This window comes from Pyrgilauda ruficollis, unplaced genomic scaffold (genome assembly GCF_017590135.1).
Source record: "Pyrgilauda ruficollis isolate IOZ18807 unplaced genomic scaffold, ASM1759013v1 scaffold182, whole genome shotgun sequence".
Classification (NCBI taxonomy): Eukaryota; Metazoa; Chordata; class Aves; order Passeriformes; family Passeridae; genus Pyrgilauda; species Pyrgilauda ruficollis.
Window position 1 is genome coordinate 612,708 of NW_024517207.1, and position 21,014 is coordinate 633,721.

Below are 21,014 nucleotides of genomic sequence, written 5' to 3' on the forward strand. Positions count from 1 at the left end.
AGTTAACAGAATTCAGATGGACACTACGGAGTTTTGGAGCTCCTGTTTGGTGACAGGTTTGGGTTCCAAGAATTCTGAGTTGAACAGTGAGAGAAATTAATTAAACAACACAATATTCATTGATACTTGCTGAATATACACTGATAAACAAGGCATCCATAAATAAAATAAATAAAGACTATGCCTCATGTTTTTCTAGGTGAGCAAGGGGGCAAGAAGGAGCACTATTTAATACCTGAAAGAACTGCTACCTTTGTATCTCCTTACAGGACAGTACTTGTGGTGCTTTTAGCCTAATTATTAACATCCCCTGCTATTGCCTGTTTTACAGATAAAAGTATCAGCTCTCTGTGAGTCTCCCAAAAGAAAAACACATCCTCACCAAAGAACAGACAATGGAAAAACTGAAAACAGGCTAAAATTATCAACATTTCCTATTCTAAGTGGGCAGATTCTGACTTCTAAGCAAAATTTGAAGAGGGAGGAGGAATCTTGAAGTGTACGATGCAAGCTGAGACTGGACAAAATGTAATTTCCCACTGGAGGTTGACTGGTAAGTGAAGAGAGGAAACAATACTGAACTTGCAGCATCCATACTGACAGTCAATTAATGAAAAACTGGATGTGGAAAAACGCAAAGACGAAAATTTCCTAAACAAGAATGTGGATGCCACCACTGCCCTTGGCTTGCACAGTAGCCAAAATCGGGGAAGAAACGGATCAAATACAGACAAACCCCAAAAAGTAGGTGCAACAGTGATGCTCAGCATAACTGGGGAACGGGTGGATTAATTCCAGTTTTCTGACTCTCCAAAGCAACCACAGGATAATCATGAACAGACAAAATATTTGGATGATCACAAATATGAAAAATGAGAAATGTGGTACAGCCACTTCAATATTCTCCAAGAATATTACAGGATGAAAAGGCAAAATGACAGTATTTGGACAAGATCACTGCATTTTTGTTATGTCTGAAATTCACAAAGTATCAGATACAAATAATGTGTGTGGGATGTGACACAAAATTTTGAACATTTGTTCTTGGGTCTGTTAGCTGTTTGTGTACCATTACATAACCAGTGACCCACATGTGTGGCATGCTAAGTATTTTATTTTTTAGTGTAGTAATTCTAAGGCTCCATCAAAAGAAAGGGCTTTTATAGTAAACACTTGTTAGATAGGAAAGAGAAATCACTGATAAAAGACCCCAGTAACAACCCTTCAAAGCCTAAACTTGCCTCCTTCCTCCACCTACACCGTGGATGTTTTGTTACTGAACACGAGAAGGACAAACAATCCTCTCCCCTTCTGTACGACCTGTAATGTTGCAATTCTCTTTTCTACAGTAGGAATGTTGATACACAGAGGAGGAATAGTGATGTGACACAGCAGAGGGAGCACGTCTGCTCATCCCCAACTCCTGGGTGGATTTTTCTAGAAAATGTTCAAATATGAAGTTGAATCCCTTTGTACACAGCATTTTTCCCAAACAAATCCTCGGTTCCTAATTCTCTGCTGCTGCTGCTACAGCTCAAACACAGTGGCAAACCCCGTAGCTTAAGCTATGCTGACTTGTCCACATTTTCTCCAAGTCTCTGTTGGAATCTTCATTTTGCAGAGGAGAGGCCTCCAGGGACACGGCAAACTTTGTGTCCTCACACCGAGAGCCTTTTCTACCGTTCCCTTGTACATTCCTCACACAGACACCGCAAACACCACGTCTCGCATTTCAGCTTTTATTTGGGTATTTTTAAGTTAAGTTGCTCAAGTCCATTTTCCATCAATACAGACACTAAAAACCGAGATCAACATTTAAGGCAACATTAGCATCCGTGCCAAGCTCAATACGCAAACCACGTCCCCAAAGCACCGCAGCACCCCGGCCCTGCCACGGCTCCTCCCTGTCACACCTTCCCTTCCCACTTGGACTCTGCTGTCCCACGCCACACTCAGCAATTCCATTTACAAGCACAGTCTCAAGTAAGACCTTGCCTTTTTTTTTTTTATAGTTTCTTTTTTAGGAACTAGATCATTTTTGCATAAGGTGATATGAGTGAGACACATCTCAGGGTGAAATAATGCAGTTGACTTATGCTGGCGATACCATACAGAAAGTTTTTTTTAAAAAATATATTTAACATCAGTATTCAATGACTTTAGTATGAACATTACGTGTATTTAGCCTTCCTTTTGGTAAAGGCTATACATTGAGACTTGTTAGAATGATAATTTTGCTTTAAATTCTGATTTCTTTAGTGTTACTGTTGACAAGTGTTTGAGTTAGGGATGCCCAAGTGCAACTTTTAGGTAAGAATATTTACAAGTATACAAAAGACCACATAGCTTTGAATACACCCACTATTCTTAATACAGAGGAAATAAGGATTTGTCTTGTGCCCTTGTGGAATATTTCAACTGGTGGGTCTTGCTTTTTTTTCTCTCTCTTTTACAGTAAAAGGAAAGTTTTTACTTTTCCTTAAGGAGTGTATTTATTACAAGATGGTTAGCATACATATATCACATAACATACAAGCATTAAAATTGACCAGTTACAAAATAAGCAGTGGTATGTATATCCTCATGTAACCTAAGAACAGGATCAGTATTTTACAAAGTACATATAAAAGTACTTCATATACAAAGAAAAATACAAATGTGCAAACACCATTGTCACAGGTGGAAATTTGTCAATTGAAAAATGCTAGAAAAATCCTTCATATTTTTGTTTTGAAATTGCAATTGCATTAAAAACAGTTGCATTTCCTATTGTGTGTGGTGAGAAATCTGTGTTCCTTTCTGACAAAATACATTAGTTATAAAAAAACCCACAAAGTTTAATAACTGAAAAATCTTGTAAGTATAGTCAGTTTGGTTAGCCTGACATTAAATTACAAGCAGAATGTCTGGAAAAATGAGAAAATAGTGAATCATATTTACAGACCTTTTGTAATATTAGTGTGCTATTTAACATATTAACATTTCAAAGTAGAAACAATGGCTTAATTACCTACATATTCTACTCAAAGTCCTCATTATTTGTAGACTGTAAAATTTCAACTAATTTGGGGCTATTAAAAATGTTTTGCCAGGATTTTAAGCAGAACAAACACAAGTTCATCAAAAGTAAAAATCTATAAACAGTCTCCCAATTAATGTGCAAAAAAAGTTTAAAAAGTATCAAATCACGACACCTCAAACTTCATTATGTACATAGCTAATATCTGTAAATGCTGTTAACTAGCTAGTTTTGTTTTGTTCTGCTACAAATAACTTACCTCTGTCCTGCAAAATGTCTGCATTGTAAAGATTTCAGTGCAAGTGCTTGCTTCATTGTTTAGTGCATTATCATGTTCGTTATTTTTTATTTTACAGTGAGCAGAACAGCATATAAATTAACACATACAACTCACACACAAGAGATCCTTCATCTACTGAATTCCTAGCTTGTTGTTTTCCATTGCTCCAGGGTAGTGTCACCCAGTTTGCTTTCGTTTATCCCATTGGAACTGCAAACAGAATCTAAAATAAAAGTGCTATGATCTTCAGGTAATCCCTAGATTTTGAAATTCCATAACAACATTGCAGAAGCACTCAGCAGAGCATGAGATTAGAGAATGACCTGCACACTGAGAAGACACTTGAAAGTCTGGCATCAGGCAATTTTACTTTTTTGGTCTTTAAAAATATTGACTGTCTATAAACATTGGCAACCTGGTGTGTATGTCACTGGACTCACAAGCTTCACTTGTTTATCTGTTTTTAGGAATTGTAGACATGCTCCCTCTTATTTATGACTAGCTTGGAAATAAGACCATTCTGCTTAAAAATCTACATAAAGTGGAAATACGCTTCTTGTTGAAAGGGAAAATTTCTGTACTTTCCTTTGGACAGGTTTCCTAACAGAACAGCTCTGAAATGAGAAAACCGGGATCAGATGCTAGTGCAAATACAGCCCACTTTTCTAGCTAGGAATTGTACTGAAGAAAGAGGAAATTCAGGATAAATGGATTATTATTTTTTTCAAGTCCTCCCTGCAGAAAAAAAATAGCAGTTACAGTGGTTATAATTATTAAACAGAAAAGAACTTATTATGAACTTTAATGGCTGAAATGTAAGGAAGGCGAGTTGTGTGTCAGTAACGTTCCAGAACTCAGTTTCTTCCAGGATGAGGTGCTTTAAATGGGACTTTATCATGGAACATTTTTCTCCTTTCTATGCATCCGAAATGCAGCTCTGGATCCTGTCCATCCATTGTTGAGCACTCTGTGCATCTTGGGCACAGAAGTTATACACACGTTTGTTTGTCTTCAGCTGCAAAGGAAAAACAAGGACACAGATGTCAGCATATGGAAAAGAAAACCTGCAGACTTTAAAGTGCAATACTCAAGTGGGTGTGAATGTAACATTTTTGAACTATTGCTGCTGAGAGTGATGCCAGCTACGTAATTTTTTTTTATGTTGAGATGGCACAACAGCTCTTTCCTAGCTCACACCTTCCGGCAGGACTGGAAGCAGGAGCTTAAACACACCAAGGGAAGGAGGTTTCACATAAAGATCAAGTAAAAACCAGATATACTTACATCAAAAAATGCCTTTTCACTGGCATGTTTTGGAGCTCCAATGGTTGGAGAAGCAGGAATCACAGTTTCCACTTCTGCAAGGTCTATGTGTCCCTTACAGCTCGTATCCTCCCCAGAGTCGTAGTATCGCAGCTGGAACAGAGAGAAAAGAAAACCCAGACTTGCTTTTAGATGGACCTTTCAGATCAATTCCCTTTTCCTGGTACAGCCTGGGGGCATTGACTGCTAAGGGTGGGACCCACAAAGATTACTAGGAGCTGAGGAGGCGGGGGAAGAGTATTTTGTCCGCAGAGCTCCAGAGCAGAGAAGCAAATAGTCATGGATTGCTCTTGGCAGAGGGCACGTGAGGCAGGAAAGCAGAACCATTTCTTCACTGGTCATTACATAAAACCAACACAAAAAGTTTACTTCACTGAGGCATTGACAGAACCCTTATTCTCTGTATTTCAAGAATTTAAAGTGATCAGCATAAATTTAAGTGTAATTTTAGGTAATTATAAACCACACAGAAAGCTCACATTTTCCTATACTGCACATAGAGGCTGAGTGAAATCTGTGCTTTTTTTTTGTCCTTGCAAAGATACTTTGATATGGATATTAATCACTCTGTAAAGTGAGTTCCAACATGCAAACAAGTTCCAAACAAAGCCCCCACAACAAAACCCCAATGAATTCCCATAAGCCAATGCAAAATAGCAACAGAAACTTTCACAGCAAAAGTCAAACAACAGAATTCCAGCTAGGATTGACCTGTATTACTCCTGCATCTATCATACTCAGAAGGTTATTTGGTTATACAAAAAATGTAAAAATTTCCTTTTCTCCTGCAAAATGAACCTTTTCTCCTATATATAAGATATATAGGATACATTAGGAAGAATAATTATAAACAGCACATTTGTTGGTATTTACCACACTGATCTCAAAGTACTCAGTTAGCATTTCAAAAGATGCCTGTCTTTATCTATATTACATGTTTTTAAGTGTATGGACTACAATAAATTAAATTTTTTTTAAACAAAAGCATACATGAGTCTGAGAAGTTATAACCACCACTTTGTGGAAGATTGGGCTCAGAATATTTTACTGCAGAATTCCAGCATACATTGTACATTGGATAAAAAGTTTAGACCAACAGATGTCTATCTTTGGTGCTTCTTTTTGTACAATGATTAGGTAGACACTAATGAATAATTTTGCTCCTAAATTTACAGGACTCTGACTAATCTAAAATACTCCTATATATTTTTAAAATACAATAATACATTTTTATAAAATACTCCTATGTGTTTCTTTCTAAAAGATAAAAGGCATAATACCAAAATCCCTCTGTCCACTCAGAATTCTGTATCAGCTACAAGACACACAAGACAAACATTGATAGGTCATGAATGATGTAGGACACATCACATCTGAAAATCATCATTACTAATATTCTTTGTAAGGCCAATCTATACAAACCCAGTCAATAAAAAAAAAGGAGCAACATAATAATATAATAGAAATCCATTATCTAAAGAAGTTTTACCTGGTGTTTTGTCACATCCAGCACAAACCAGCGAGGTTTCCAACCTTTTAGCAAAGCTCCTCTTTTGTACAGCGTACCTTCAAAAGATCTGGGAGGGACAGAAAACACAGTGGCATGTGATCCCATGGTATGGATACTGCTGAAGAAATAAAAGCCCCAAAATGATACATATTAAACACTTACTACATATATATGAAACACTTATTTTCCTGCAGGAAAACTAGCAAGATTTAAACCAATAGTTTAGCTATTGGTAACTGTGACACACAGATTAAACACTCTTTTAGTACTTTGGATGCATCAAATGTACAACTACAATTTGCTTGTGCATCTAATGAAAGGGAAGGGTGAAGGATGCTGGTAGGAGATAGAGGCCCACATACTGAGACAACTAAATGTAACCAAATCCAAAAAGGATTAAGGTTGCCACAAAATGTTCTGTGCACTTGAAAGTTTGATTTCTTCCTAAGGCAGAGACTTTTACCAATCTAATAAAATATTACTAACTACTGTCTGATTATTCAATGATATTCAGATATACTATCTGATTATTTTCACTAACTACTGTCTGATTGTTCAGTTTACCTGTTTTCATCATTCTTTGATGTGAAATGATTGTACAGCGTGGTTGTTCTTCTGTCTATTCCATTGGAGGGAGAGATGCTTGAACTCTGCTCCTCACCCAGCCCACTGTCAGGTATTTCCAACAAAGACCTCTTCTGATAGGAATGCAGATTAGGTGACATCATCCCTGAGGAGCCAGAAGGATGTCTCCGGAGCTGAAACAGAGGGAAATGGAAGAAAAAAGGTAATGGAATGTGTCTTGCATTGTGAGATGGTCTCAGTGCTGTACTGATAATAAATACATGGTACAACATGTAAGTTGGGAACTACTGTGAGGCCAAAATAAAATCTTCCTAATGCAAGTCAGTGCTGCCTCAGAGAAGCCAGAGGGATGGCAATTCCCTGCATTTCTTGGGCAGAAGGGTTCACAAGGTGTGAGAAATCAGTATTTCAGAAAAGCTTCATATATTCCAGTGACATAATACTGAACAGTGTTTGCTTTGCTTTCTCAGAAGCATCTAAAACTGAACTGACATTTGGATACAATTTCCCTGATTTCAAAGGGAAGGAAGGGGGGAAAGGAAAAACTATGGTTTCCAAGAGCTACTTTATAGATCCATATCATTTCAGTAGAATCTCAACAACCTGGAACAAGAGGGATCCTGTATTTGGTCCTAGTCTAAATGACAACACTCTGCAAATACACTCTTGAACTGGTAACTCGGTGTGCTCCCAAAAAGCAGTATCTAGCTTTATTCCTGGTGCACACAGAGAGCAAAGGAGCAGCCTTTGACTTAGAAAGCATCTATACTGTCAGCTCTTCTTGTTACCACACTCAGGAATTGGAAACACAAGCATGAATATTCCTTATCTCTACTTAACTCCATTTAGCCATGGAAATGTCTTTACTCATCTCTGAGAATCCATGATATCCTTTTGGATACTTTCAGGAATTGAGCTTTTTTAGTACTTCAATAATCTTTAAATGTATAAATCATACATTTGTGCATTAATAAAATGCTCATTTTATCTGTATGCCCTGAACTACTTTAGAAAATCAACTAGATAAGCAGCACCAGTAAAAATACATTTTCCAACATGAAGAAATAAAAAGCCAATATCATGGGTTAGAACAACATATTCAGTTTTTCAAAAGCAGTATTTTACTCCAAGAAATACAGTGATTTTGTCAGTGCCTCAGGTAGCCTATATGGCAGGAATGGAATTTTTCCACTGGACAAGCTCTTTTCTACTTACATTGTCTTGTCTGGTGTCATCCTTGAGATTCATTTTGACCCTTTCCCACAAAAGCTGCCACCTCTCTGGGCTCTGATTTAATTTACTTTCCAACCTTTCGATTTCCTGAAAAGAGTAACAAGGGTTTCCTTAAGAATAAACATTTCCAACTGATCACTCCCTGGCCATCATTTTTATACAGCCATTCTCCAGTCAGTGTTTTCAGCCAGTGAAGTTCAAACCCCTCTGTCACACGAGCTGTAAACTGAGAGCCATCAGAATCAGGAGTCAAAGGCACCCAAGGACAGCATCAGCCACATTTTGTTCTTCCTGCATGTCCCAGGTAGGAGGAGCCACCAGGCTTTCAGTTCTCCCCCTGTTCCCCTGAACACACAAAATTCGACACCCACTGCCATAACAGAAACACAACACTGATAAGGACAGGCTGTATTTTATGAAAATATTTACAAAGAACAAATTCTGTGCTGCGACACCAACACTGTACACTGCCAATATTAACATTTACCCTGGTTTATAAAATGTGATACAAAGCTGTAATAAAAGAAGGAAATGAAACAGAAAGATTTATTCAATCTGGATGCCAAACTGTAACAACATGTTCTTGTTGTGGAACTTGGGAATATGACCTATGTTGATAACCTCCAGTTAGGGTTATTTCCTGTTAATAAGACAGTGCAAAGTTAAGTAAGAAGAGGCAATTTTATGGGTTTATGTTTACTTGTGAACACTCATTCATACATTCGTCAAGACTTTGAAGTGTGGTCCATATTCCTTGCCATGCTTCCTTTCTCCATTTTTACTTTCAACAGCTATATTGTTATGAATATTTTTTATTAATTAAATAAAATTAAAACCTCTATTTTGCAAATTCAATTAAGAATTAATGATGGAATAAAAATTTGCCATAGGATATAGGCTTCTCATGCTATATAGAAGCCAACTAAACACCTAACACATTTATTTTTGAAGTAGAGACAGTAAGTCTCTACTTACTTCTGCTATACTTAATAATTCAAGTAGATTTCATAATATTGTCCAATTCCTATTGATCTTTTGATTGAAATTTTTTTCAGTAAATTGCTATTATTTGAAAGACAGAAAATTATTATACTTTTAAAGTAAGAAAATACTTTGATAAGGAAATTAACTTCTGAACTAAATTTTGAACTCTTAGGTGAAAATAAAAAGCCAGCATTTGACAATGTAACAGGAACAAAATATTTCTACAAACTTTTCCTTGCTGAAGATAAATTAGAAAACCCCAAAGTGAAACTAAATATAAGAAATGTGGCTTAACAGCAAGAATCAAATGAGAAGCTTTAAATACTGAAGGTATTTAAATAATAAGTAAATACTGAAAGTCACATATGCTCTCCTTCTGCTAAGAAATAAAACCAGAATACTTTTGTTTGGAGTATCTTCAGGTATATAAAAAAATAAGGGATGATGAACACAAGCCAGACTGAAGCCTTCTCTAGATGACTTGTTTGTCTTTGAAAGAGCCGAATGGAAAACACTTCTGGAGGCATAAAACTGAATCAATTTACCAGACACTTTTTAAAGTAAAATCCTTTCCAAATTGCTGTAAAGGATATAAGCTCTTTATTGCCCTAAGTTAGGCAGTTTAATCTGATCATTCTCTTTCTGCCCTACTCTTGACTTCTGAGTACGAGTCCTTCTCTGTAGAATCTGGAAGTAACTGAAACTTGTTACTTAGCAACTGGGTCACATTCCTTCTTTTTTGGCTCCATAGTGAGTAGTGCTTCCAGAACTTAAAATGAAAAACTTTCACAAAAAACTTTCAACAATCTCCTGTATATAACTTGAAAAGTTAGGACTAAATTCTCCTTTAACAGACCACATGTAAAAAAACATATATGGCAATAAATCACTGAGATTTACTCTTGCCTCTTCAGTTTTAAATTTTATGGAAAGCAGCAGATTTTTTTTTTTCCTTTCCATGTGTGGAATGGATTCCGAGTAGATGCATTTCCTTGAAAGAAAAAAATATCTTAAAACTGATCTCTCTGGTTGATCTGCTGTTGTCCAGGCTTACAAGAGCAGAAATATATATATATAAAAAGAAAGGTTATAACAAATTAAATTATGAGATGATCCATTTCCTGCAATTAATAAGCAGCAATTAGCATTACTGTGCCTTCCAGAAGATCTGCTAAATAACCAGCTTTGGAATATTTGAATGGTAGAGAGAAGAGTTACATCTGCAGCAACTCCAGAACTGTGGATGCTGATCCTTTGCACCCACAGTATGTCTGTGAATGCACACAGGTTCATTTCTCACAATTCTGACAAATACCAGGATCTGATCCACTCTTAAAAGAAGAGCACCACATTCTACCCTGAAAATTCTGAATTAAGGCACTCAATGACTTCTCTGTTTCAGCTTTACATCCTGAAGTGCACTATCTAGTTTTCAATTGAAAAATATCTGTAGAACAAACAAATTTGGGCTTATCATTATAAACTAAGCAAGACTCAATCTTCCCCAGTAATTTACGATGCTAAATATGGTCTCAGTTGAAACATTTTTTGGATACCAACACATTCTCAGTGGATTTATGATTAAAGGAGGCCTTTCTCCTATATCAGCAATAGCCCTAAATTAACAACTTGTTTTAAAAGAACATTCACTTTGCTTTTTAAACTTAGAAGAATATTTTTGTAACCTTTATACAACCTCTCCAAAATTTTCCAAATGTTCTCTCCATTGCTATCTTTTATTACTATAATCTAATTCACAAATAGCATTTAAACTCTATAAAACCTGACCCACATTTCTTTAGCCTATAATGTGGCTAATTTCCCTGTTACATGGCAGTTTCTCACAGTTGTGGACATGGATAGTCTGGCACCTACCCCGGGAAGAAAAGCAGGAGAACATTGTTGTGTTCCTGATGTGCTCCTGGCCTCGGTTACCTGACACAAAACTCTCTGTGCTTTGCTGAACAACCCCCAAATGTTCCCTGCTGGCAGGCTGCTCTTCCTTTGCCTCTGGGAAGTTAGAAGCTCTGAGAAGCTCTGACTCTCTTATTCTGAGTCAAGGGGGGGTTTATGTCTCTTTCTTTGTTATTTTTTTTACCAGGCATTGTTCCTGAGTTCCATCAATCAGATTTGGAAGGAGCAGACCAAAAGGAATTCCAGGAATGTGCCAGAATAAAGCTAACTCTCTATCGAAATCTTCAAGGACTCACATCCATTCAGAAGCTTCCTGCTTTAAGACTTGCTAAAAATCATCTTTGAATCAGGAGCACTGGGGGCCTAGAGCATACCCTGATTTTCCAAGCATTGCAATAGTGGGATCCATAATCCCAGCTTTAATTTAAGGTAAAGTTTGCAAAGAGTTTTCAAAATAAAACACTGCACACAGGGATGTGTGTCTGGACACGCAAGTGGCTCAAAACAATGGAAGTGAAGAGTGCCCTTGTCATTTTCCTGCACTGTCAATTATGATGATAACCAAATGTTAGGCTGTTAATTAATTATAATCAACAAGCATCTTCATCTTTAAGAGAAGACAGATGTTAAATCACTCTAAATAACTACAACAATGATGATAATGGGATAATTTTTCATCTTCTAATGAAGGACAAAAACTGAGCAGCCTAAGTGAGCCCAAACAGGAAAAAGCCAAAATCAAGCATCTATTTCAAGTACCAAAATATTTTGAAGAAATCTAAATTTATCAGTTTGCTTCTAGTAAACACGAATAAACTAAGAGCAATCATGGCAAGCTTTTTTGAGAAATGTGGGCCAAGATGTTCAGTTTATGTTTGTGTATATGCTTCCCAATTGTTAAAATCAACAAGTGTCAGATTGTATTTTCTGATTTGTCCAAGAATCTGGGTCATTATTTTACCACACACCTACTTTAAAATGAGGAAAAAAGAGGTCAAGAAAGCAAGATTCACCATTTGCCCAAATGAAAATAGCTGCTCCTGCATTTCCTATGAAAGGCAACCTAAATTTTATTCATTCTTTGAAACAGACAGTGAAAAAATGAATCCAGGAGTAGCTGTTGGCTACAGTTAAAGAACACTCCCAGGGAAGGCTGCATTCAGAACAACATCAGCTTTGCAGGAAGTCTGGTTGATTCCCAGAACCTCCACCACATCTCCAGACCAACCAGTCAGTCTTACTAAAGACCTGTTTTGACATCTATCATGATCCTTCAAGAACAGTACATCTGTACGGCCATAACTTCAATAAAAAGTAAAAATTAATTTCATGAGCCTAAGAGAACTCACTGCTCTGTGCAACACAAGTACTCACATTTAAAAGGCTGGTGATGGCATCAGGCTGTATTTTTTTTACATCATCATAACATGGCCACACTATTTTCCTCTTAGTCTGAGAGACTGAACCATCTGCTTGGTCATTTTCTTCTGAAACACTGCATTTCGCAGGTACCATGCTCCAGTCATAGGAAGGACCTGTAGCCAAAATCTCTTCTACGTAATAATCCCACTTTTTGAGGCTGGACATATTTACATTTGGCTTCAGTGCCTATTTGAAACAAAGTGTTAGTATAATGACATAAAGGAAGCCTTTGAATTTAAGATTTACAACACAATACCTGTATTTTCCAGATTATTCTAAATTGAATTCTACAATGGTGAGTGTACTGTGAATTTTCTAGAATTATTCAAGCCCAGTCTAGGGGACAGGCATGGTCATGTAAGACAGAGATGAAGATAATATGATTCAATCAGATTGTTGTGAAATGTATCCCATTATGACTCCAAACTCAGTTCCCCTTTAAAGACAATTTTAATAATGATTCATATAATTTAATGACATCAAACAGGGAACCTCATTTAGTTCACCAGGATGCAAGAACACATATTCCAGAACTTGGCCCTTTAAATTACACTTCCATGCCTTTCAGATACTGCTCCAATCAATCAGGTAAGGTCAATTTTGTCCACCAAATACTTCATTCAGTTCTGAACAATTAAGATATCAGAATGCACTCAAGGAATCACTCAGAATAACAAACCACCTCTATTTTAAGAAAAATCATACCTCGTTTTCAGCAGGGGCATAGAGGTAATTGAAGAAAATAGGGCTCCTTTTGTGCATCTTTTCAATACATTCCCAAATACAAATTCCTTTCTTGGCATGTTTATCTCCTTTATCTTCAAACAATGTCCCTGGGGAAAAGAGGAGCAGCAAAAAGACAGCTTTGGGATAATGCTCAACAAATGCTAAAGCACAGTCTAAAGGAATTCCACAGATTGAAGGTATAGCACACTCTACTATCAAATGCCACTGCAAGAGGAAATAAATAAAGAAGTTAAATAATAGACTTTTTTTTTTTTTTAATAAAATGGTTGCTGAAGCCTAATCTGCCCCACAGCTACAACAGTTTTAAAGAAAGCATTACAATTGATCATATGCCATGAGAAGCAGCCCACAAAGCAGAGAAATTTGGAGCATGTTTGAGTGGACAAGTCCCAAGTACAGCCTCAGCTGGGGTTATGCATCCCAGTAAGATGGCTCTGAGGGCAGCTAAGGCCTTGGAACCAGTCAGGTTGCACGTGACAGATGGAGTAAAACAGAAAATATAAAAGGAGAAACACTGAGGATAATGCAAGAGGAAGAAGTGGGACGTAATCGATAGAAAGGCTTTTCTTTCTTGAAACTTTGTGCACGCTCTGATGGACTCACAGAGACTTTGTTTCTGTTAAAAGAAGGTATTTAGTAGGGAAAGTGGAACTATGTGGGAAAATTGCTAAAAACCCTGAGGTATGGCACTAATTTCTTCTACTTTCTCTTAGGGCCATCAGAGGCATGGCTCAGGAATCACTGATGCAGGAAATACTACATGTTCTTCACCTCCTTTTTCCTTTCTACACCTTAAATGTAATTCCATGACATGGAAATTCATTATGTGGTCACCACACAGCTACTGGACCATCTTAACCCAGGGAAATCTTTGTAGACCAAATATTGAGGAGAAAAATATCAACAACTACACAAGCAGTATGCAAGACACAAAGATCACACATACCATGTTCTAGTCTCTCATAATCTGAATCCAGAAGAAATGTTTTAAATCGATTTGATATGTGATGAAAAGCCAGAAACTTCAGATAATATTGATTGAACTCAAACTCTGTCGGGTATTGGTTATGAATCTAAAAAATAAAATTTAAAAAATAAAAGGAAAAAAGTGGATATTGAGGATAATACAAATAGATATGTAAGAAATAATAAAGTGAAATGACAGCAAAACAATTTCCCCATGAATGCTGAAAACAAATTGCAAGTGTCACAAAAATCCTTCTAACATTTTGTCCTAGAATGTTTTTTGGCTAAATAAATTCGTGTATTATCTATGCTGCAAGAACATTTCAGAGCAGATAGAGTGAACTGTGTAATAGCAGTATCATACTCTGCACAAGTGATTCCATGATTCTTCCAGGAAATCCAACTGGATATAAATCTTCTATGATAATTCTTGAGAGACCACATAACTTCACAGGTAAAGATGCTATTCCTGGATGTGGCTGGAATTCAAACTTTAACTGAAAGGTTTCACACTGGATTTCTGGCTATTGCTCAGAACCCCACAAAGCAGAAAAGTACAGAGACAATGCTGAAAATGATATTTATTCCACGTACCACTCATGAAACAGCCAATTACTCAAGTACTTACTAGTCTACATATATTTCCTCCTTTTCAAAATATGACCAAAAATATTAGAGTATGGAAAAAAACCCACACTGAGGAGGTGTCTTGCCATTATTCTTTTAAAACAGTAAAAACCATGTCATTCCTTAAATTGTTACTCTCATTAGGCTGTGGGTCTGTCTGATTCAGTGAATGACTCCAACATGAGTGAGGAGTATATTTATTTAAGAAAACTATATTAAATTATCAGAGTACAGCACTGTGAAATTGCTGGTTCTTCACAGCAGCTTCTCTTTAACATTATCATAAAGAGCCTGATGTAAGATTTTAAGCACAAAGTTTAACATGCAGGGCAAAATATTAGCATTAGTTACTGATATTTATACTTGATATCCATATAAAATGAAAGATTCTAAAAATCTTGATAAGATAGTGCTTGGAGAAATTAGATGTGTTAATTTAAAATTTACTCTTCAAGTAAGTTTATGACTCATGTTCTTTATTTTCAGAATAAACACAGCAGTTAATTGAAAATTCCTAATTGCAGTGGAAATAAGTACAGCATGCAACTGAAAAAGAAACTGCTGAGTGAATTTCACATTCAAAGTAAGTCCCACTGTTCTCTGTCTAGCTCCACATCAAACCTCTAACATACCTTTTGTTCTGCAAACTACCCCTGCCTTGTCTTTTGCATTCCCACCACTCATTCTTCTGTTCCATATTTTCTCTCAAATCTCTTATCAGTTTCTCTCAACCTGTCAATTACTCCATGGGGTTTTTTCAGAAATGATGGGAACTGTTACTAACATTACTTGAAGCTCCTTACATTTATATTTCCACATAGACCAGTTAGATAAAGGGGGAAATAAGTGTTTAGCAAGGAGAGGTTTTCTACTGAACATACAACAGTGACAGGAAAACCCCTTGAAAGGACCCACAAACACCACACAGCGTTTCAGCCACAGAATTTGCTGTTATTGTATCTCACTATTATCGTGGGGCTGGGCATTTTAAATGCTCAGATAGTTTAAGACATGTCAGTTCAATATACCCACTCTTATTTAATCCCCATTTTTCCCCTGATACAAATACTATATTCCTGCACTGATTTGTAAGAATAAAAGAAGTAAGAATAAGCAATTTTTTTTCTATGATAAATTCAGGACTTCAATTTTATAGGCAAATTAAATATTTAGCTCTATTTATAAAAAAGAGATCTTTTTCCATATCATGTTTAGTACATATTTTCTCCTTGTGTTCAGAGAAGGTTTTTTTAATATACTGTAAGAAGGAGAGGCAACATTCTGCTATTCGACATGAAATATATACAGGGTCTTAACTTCTACTTACGGTCCAACAATTATTTTAATACATGTAAGAGTTACAAGAACAAGCTGCTGATAAAATCCTGTCATGCCTTTAAATATTGTGGGCGACTCCATTTCTGAGATTTCTGGATGCAGAAATATTGTAATAACGGTAAGTTATTATAATTTCCTTTTAAAGAGAAAACATCTATAAAACATTTCTCTGATCGAGGTAAACAACGTAGTAATTGTTGTTGTCTAAATCTCCATAATACATGAACATTTAAAACCTGATTAAACCTGTACGTGTTTCTAATATCATGATTAGAGAAACTCAGCATTTTGGAGTTGTTTTTAAAATTACCATGTTCCCACTGAAGTAACTCCTAAATGAATTTAATAATCTTATAGACCTATCAGCTTTCCTTAGTTTTCTAATACATTTTTGGTTTTTTAAATCAAATTTTTACTTAGCATGAATGAGGAATACAGCACTCCAAAGGTCCTGTGCTGGTAAGGACTACGAGGTTTTCCTGCAAACCCTGGAATAACTGAGCACACCTCCCATGGGAGCAGCACTCACCTCCTCTCACACAGGGTGCTGTGACAGAGTTCTTCACTGGGCTTAAAAGAAGTCAGCTCTAGAAAATCATCCTGTTTTAATTATAGTTAATAAATTACCAAACAGATTCAGAAGAAAAATAAGAAAAGCTTCCTCACTGACATCACTTGCATAAACTGCGTCTCCTTAGAAGCAGGGAAAGTATCTGCCAGATGCTGCTATTGTGAAAGACTGATTTTGCATTAATAATTCAGCTGACACCTGGAGATATTGGCATAAACAATGACTTTTTATAAGATGATGCAGTTCTAATTTAGGAATCACTGCTTCATTTGTTTTCTCTGTATCTTTAGTTTAACCCCTGATATTTAATGCATGTACTGGCTCTGTGGTAATCTTACTGCACCCAGTATATGGACTTTCTAAAGATTAAAAGTACTTTGAAAGGACCAAATGTTTGCTTCCAGTGAATGGGTAATTTTAAAAAACTCACCATAATATATTACACTACAGGGTTAAGTTGCAATCTAATTGGATTCTGTAGTTGTGTAACAATTTGCACAGAAACCAATAAAAATTCACAAAAATTTTCAAGTACAGATATTGAGAAAACTTATTTTTTTATGGTAAATTCATATGAAATTTCAACCAATAATTTGACTTCAAAATCAATTTCCCTGGAAATTACAATCACACTGTTAGAATTTGGTAACTCAATAGCATGAGTTAGAAGAGTTATTGTGAGTTAGAAGGATAATCTAGTTCCAGAAAAGCTACTCAGAATTGCATTCTCCATGGGACTGTAGGTAATTTAGCTTACAGTCTGTATTATTATCGATATTAGACTGATTGTGCTTCCCATTCCCTGTCTTGGATGAAGATAACACTGGGTAAAATATTTATAACCCCTTCACAGCCTTATCCTTCCTCAGAAGAAGTCACTGTCTCCTTCAGACGGACAAGCTGAACTGCTTCTAATGATCTTTTCTACCAAATTTCCCCATTGTTTTGGCTGGAAAAGCAGGCAGGCTGCCAAGAAGCCCTGAGCTAAGGGACTGGAGGTGCTGTCTCCACCAGAGCAGCAGTGAGCAGCTCCTGGCAGGCAGCAGGAGGTACCAGTCCTGCTGGCACAGCTGCACCCTGGGCACACAGCTCAAACTCAAACAGAAAATGCTCTTCTCCCTGCAAAATTAATCTGCTAATAACCTGTGTATGTCATAAGACAGAGGCAGATACCTGCTGAGTGACTGTGATAATTCACTTGGGGGGAATTTTGGAAGGAATTCGAGAGCTCTGAGTTGTTTTTGATGATGCAGTTTATTTTTTTTATCTTCTACACAGGCAGGAAGGGTGAATTTGGCTCACATTGTTACAGCATGGTTCAGAAGGTCCCAAGACCCTCAGTTACAAGACCTTTTAAGGAGTTATTGACCAATAAAATACTGCCAGAAGGACATTCATGTTTTTGACCCAATCAATAAATATTTCATCTTACAGACCCATGCTACAGTGTAAGCTTTCTTAGCCAATCATAACACACAAACCTACAATGTGTTCATCTTATAAAACCTACTGCATTCTAAACTCCTTGTTTACCTCTGTAACTACTTTTATATTTTCTATATCTTAAACTCATGTATCTTTGTTTTAAACTATAAATCCACATTCTCACTTCTAGCAGCTAAGTTTAGAAGCCTTTTCCAAGGTCTCAGATCAAATCCTGTGTTTAATTCTAAGCTTTGGCTTCCAGGCTCAAAGTTCTGAGAGCTCCTTGCATTCTGGATTCCAACAAGTGGCAGGCACTGAAGCTGCTCCCTGAGGTGAATGACAAAGGTGATGTTCCTGTATCTCCTTGACATGTTCACATGTGTGCAGCTTGAGGCTAAACTGCACCTGACAGTTGTCAACAGCAGGGATTTGTCCCACTTTGCATTTCATTCTAACTTTTAAAGGTGGGATGACTATAATCCACTATTCCATGCCCTTAGAACTGCAGATTTCATTAAACATAACTTAAAGAAAAACCATGAAGAAAACATGGTCCATTCTATTTCACGACAATAACCCCAAATCCTTGAATTTAATTTTTAACTTTCTTCTTGATAACCCATTTGTTTCCAACACCTGTGTCATTTCTGAATCACTTGAGAAGGAAATACTGCACGGGCATGTGAGGATAATTTCCTTGTAATAACAACTTTCTAAGATTTATTACAGTAAAACTGAAGCAAAGTGTTTCCAGGGGCACAAACAGGATGCAGGCTATGTCTACATTAGCAAGAAATCAGAAGGAACCCAGAGGAGACAAACAGACCTCAGCAGCTGCTGCTGAGGTCCCTGCAGCCATACCACACATCTGTGGTTTTACCTGGACTGCATTTAGTCCAGCTGAGTGGATGATTCCACTTTACACTGATGACCCCAATGGCTAGGTGAAAAAATCACTGGTGCAAGTTCAAATTCTTCCCAAAAAAATTTAGTGCACATGCACCAGAACAGCATCAAAAAATGGCAAGGGGAGATGCTGGGAGGATTCCAACTCCAAATTTACACTACTGCTTAAAATCAGAGGTAGGGTTACTCCATTCTACTATGGATGGTGTTATCCAATCAGCCAATTTAAGCTTAGAGCAGACACCTGAAAGCAGAGAGAACACAGCACCATGACCAAGACAAATTATTAATTAACAGAACTGAATGAACCACCAGGCAGATGGGTTTCAGTATCAGAGCACATGGCAATTTTGTTCTGCTGTACTCATTGAAACCAAGAATATGTGTTTTTTATTACTGCAGAAAAGGACCAATAACCCTATTGTAAGAAAAAGTGTGACACTTGGGCAGATCCACTTATTTGAACAAAAAATGCAGTACTGATTCTCTTTAGAGAAATCTCCCAATTTCTATAAAAAAATAACCTTACGACTACAACCACTGGGAAATGGATGAAACAGATGACAAATATTTCTAAAGTTTTCATAAGGGGAATGCTGTAGGAATTAATGCACATTCCAATAATATGATTTATTAACTCCTGAGACAGCAATAATGATGGTTGTTTGTGTTTACCACTGGGACACAAACAAAGCTGGGGATATTTTCCATAACACATTTTTCACTCCTCTTCTTCTATGCTCATTCATTATCAATCTCACACAGATATATCTGAAGATTTCTTTCCATTGGTTTAGCAAATTATTTAATCAGTGGAGTTTTCTTCAGGTACCAGAGCAGGACCTACTCACAGACTCCTCTTTCATGCAAGTATTCACTATGAATGTGTGTTGCCAGTAAAAAGGCTGGTGCCTTAACAGTTAATTTTCTGTGATACACAGTCATCCATACATTTTAACACAGGTTAATAATGTCAAGGAAACTTTCAGCTTTTTCAGTGAGAAAAATCAGAGAAGTGGGAAAAGAAGGACATATGTACAAGAGAAACTATGCAAGAACCCCTCTTAAGTTTGCATACACAGAATCTCTGCAAAGAATTTACATTTAGTGCTTTGAGATGAAGACAAGGACAGACTTCAGAATTAACCCAAAATGAATATAATCTTCTTAACCTAATTTCCTCCTACACAACACAATTGTTGGTGTTCATCTTCTTCTGAACATGTACTAGACATAAAAATCAGAACATCTCAGAATGCCTGGTTTGTAGCTGTCATTGTTTCCAGAACTGGTGCAGTACAAGGCCTCTTCAAGGCTCATCATCAGGCACAAGGAATTAAAAACTGTCTAGTCAAGGTGCTAGAAATCAGTCCCTTCTTCCTTCTGAATAAAGGACTCTAAAAGCCACTCATAGCTTAAAAACCTTCTAATAGAAACCTCTACATAAACAACCTCAATAGAGAAGTACTCCCATCCCTCTGAGTGTCTGCTTTGGGTCAGTCTCCTCTATGTATGCCAAAAGAGAGTAACTCCAGTGCTATCTGCCCTCTAGACAACCATTCCAGCTCTTCCTGGGGTGAAATCCATCCACTTTATTAACACCTAGGGAATGATGTTACTAATCTTCTCCCAAACCTGTACCTATAACACTTGAAATACTGGAATACACACATTTCTTCATGAAACCTTCTTGTAAATGGCAGTTAGAGACTGGCTCACCTGATGCACACAGTCTAAGAACTGTAAGAAAACAGGAGCAAATCCACTGCCCTGGCAGTTGAGGGTGAGATTGCTGCGCTGGCTGAATTTATGGCCAAAGGAGAGCCACTCCTTCTCCACCAGCATTCGGAAGCCTTCCAGGGTCCTGTAGAAGGGGTCACTGAGTAACTGCACCAGAGACACCACCTGGATCACAGGACAGGATATTCTGTGTTACACAACTTAGGAGAAACCTTAATGTAAGCATTCAGTAATCTGTTCCCTGTTCAAGAAAACAAAAGCTTTCGTATAAACTTAATGACAAGTGTTTTATCACACACATTTTTATGAAACAAGCCAAATAATATTCCATATGAAAAAGCTCCAATTACATTGACACTTTATGGTATCTGTAGAAGTAGAACCTAAGCACCTACAGACTTGGGAGGTGATTATGATGCTTACT

At 36.9% G+C, this 21,014-nt stretch overlaps 1 protein-coding gene across 4 annotated transcripts in view; it reads right to left on the reverse strand.

Moving 5' to 3' along the window:
- Positions 1–1,725: 1,725 nt before the first annotated feature.
- SBF2 (SET binding factor 2) overlaps positions 1,726–21,014 on the reverse strand; it is a 234,227-nt gene continuing 214,938 nt past the window's right edge. For all 4 annotated transcript variants that reach the window (XM_041464626.1, XM_041464628.1, XM_041464627.1 and 1 more), the window contains 9 exons: positions 20,570–20,755; positions 13,964–14,090; positions 12,976–13,103; positions 12,223–12,456; positions 7,933–8,037; positions 6,697–6,890; positions 6,112–6,199; positions 4,584–4,715; positions 1,726–4,314 (listed from right to left, as the gene is read on the reverse strand). In XM_041464626.1, coding sequence (XP_041320560.1) covers positions 4,216–4,314; positions 4,584–4,715; positions 6,112–6,199; positions 6,697–6,890; positions 7,933–8,037; positions 12,223–12,456; positions 12,976–13,103; positions 13,964–14,090; positions 20,570–20,755 — 1,293 coding nt within the window. In that variant the 3' untranslated portion in view covers positions 1,726–4,215. The remainder of the gene's footprint in view (positions 4,315–4,583; positions 4,716–6,111; positions 6,200–6,696; positions 6,891–7,932; positions 8,038–12,222; positions 12,457–12,975; positions 13,104–13,963; positions 14,091–20,569; positions 20,756–21,014) is intronic.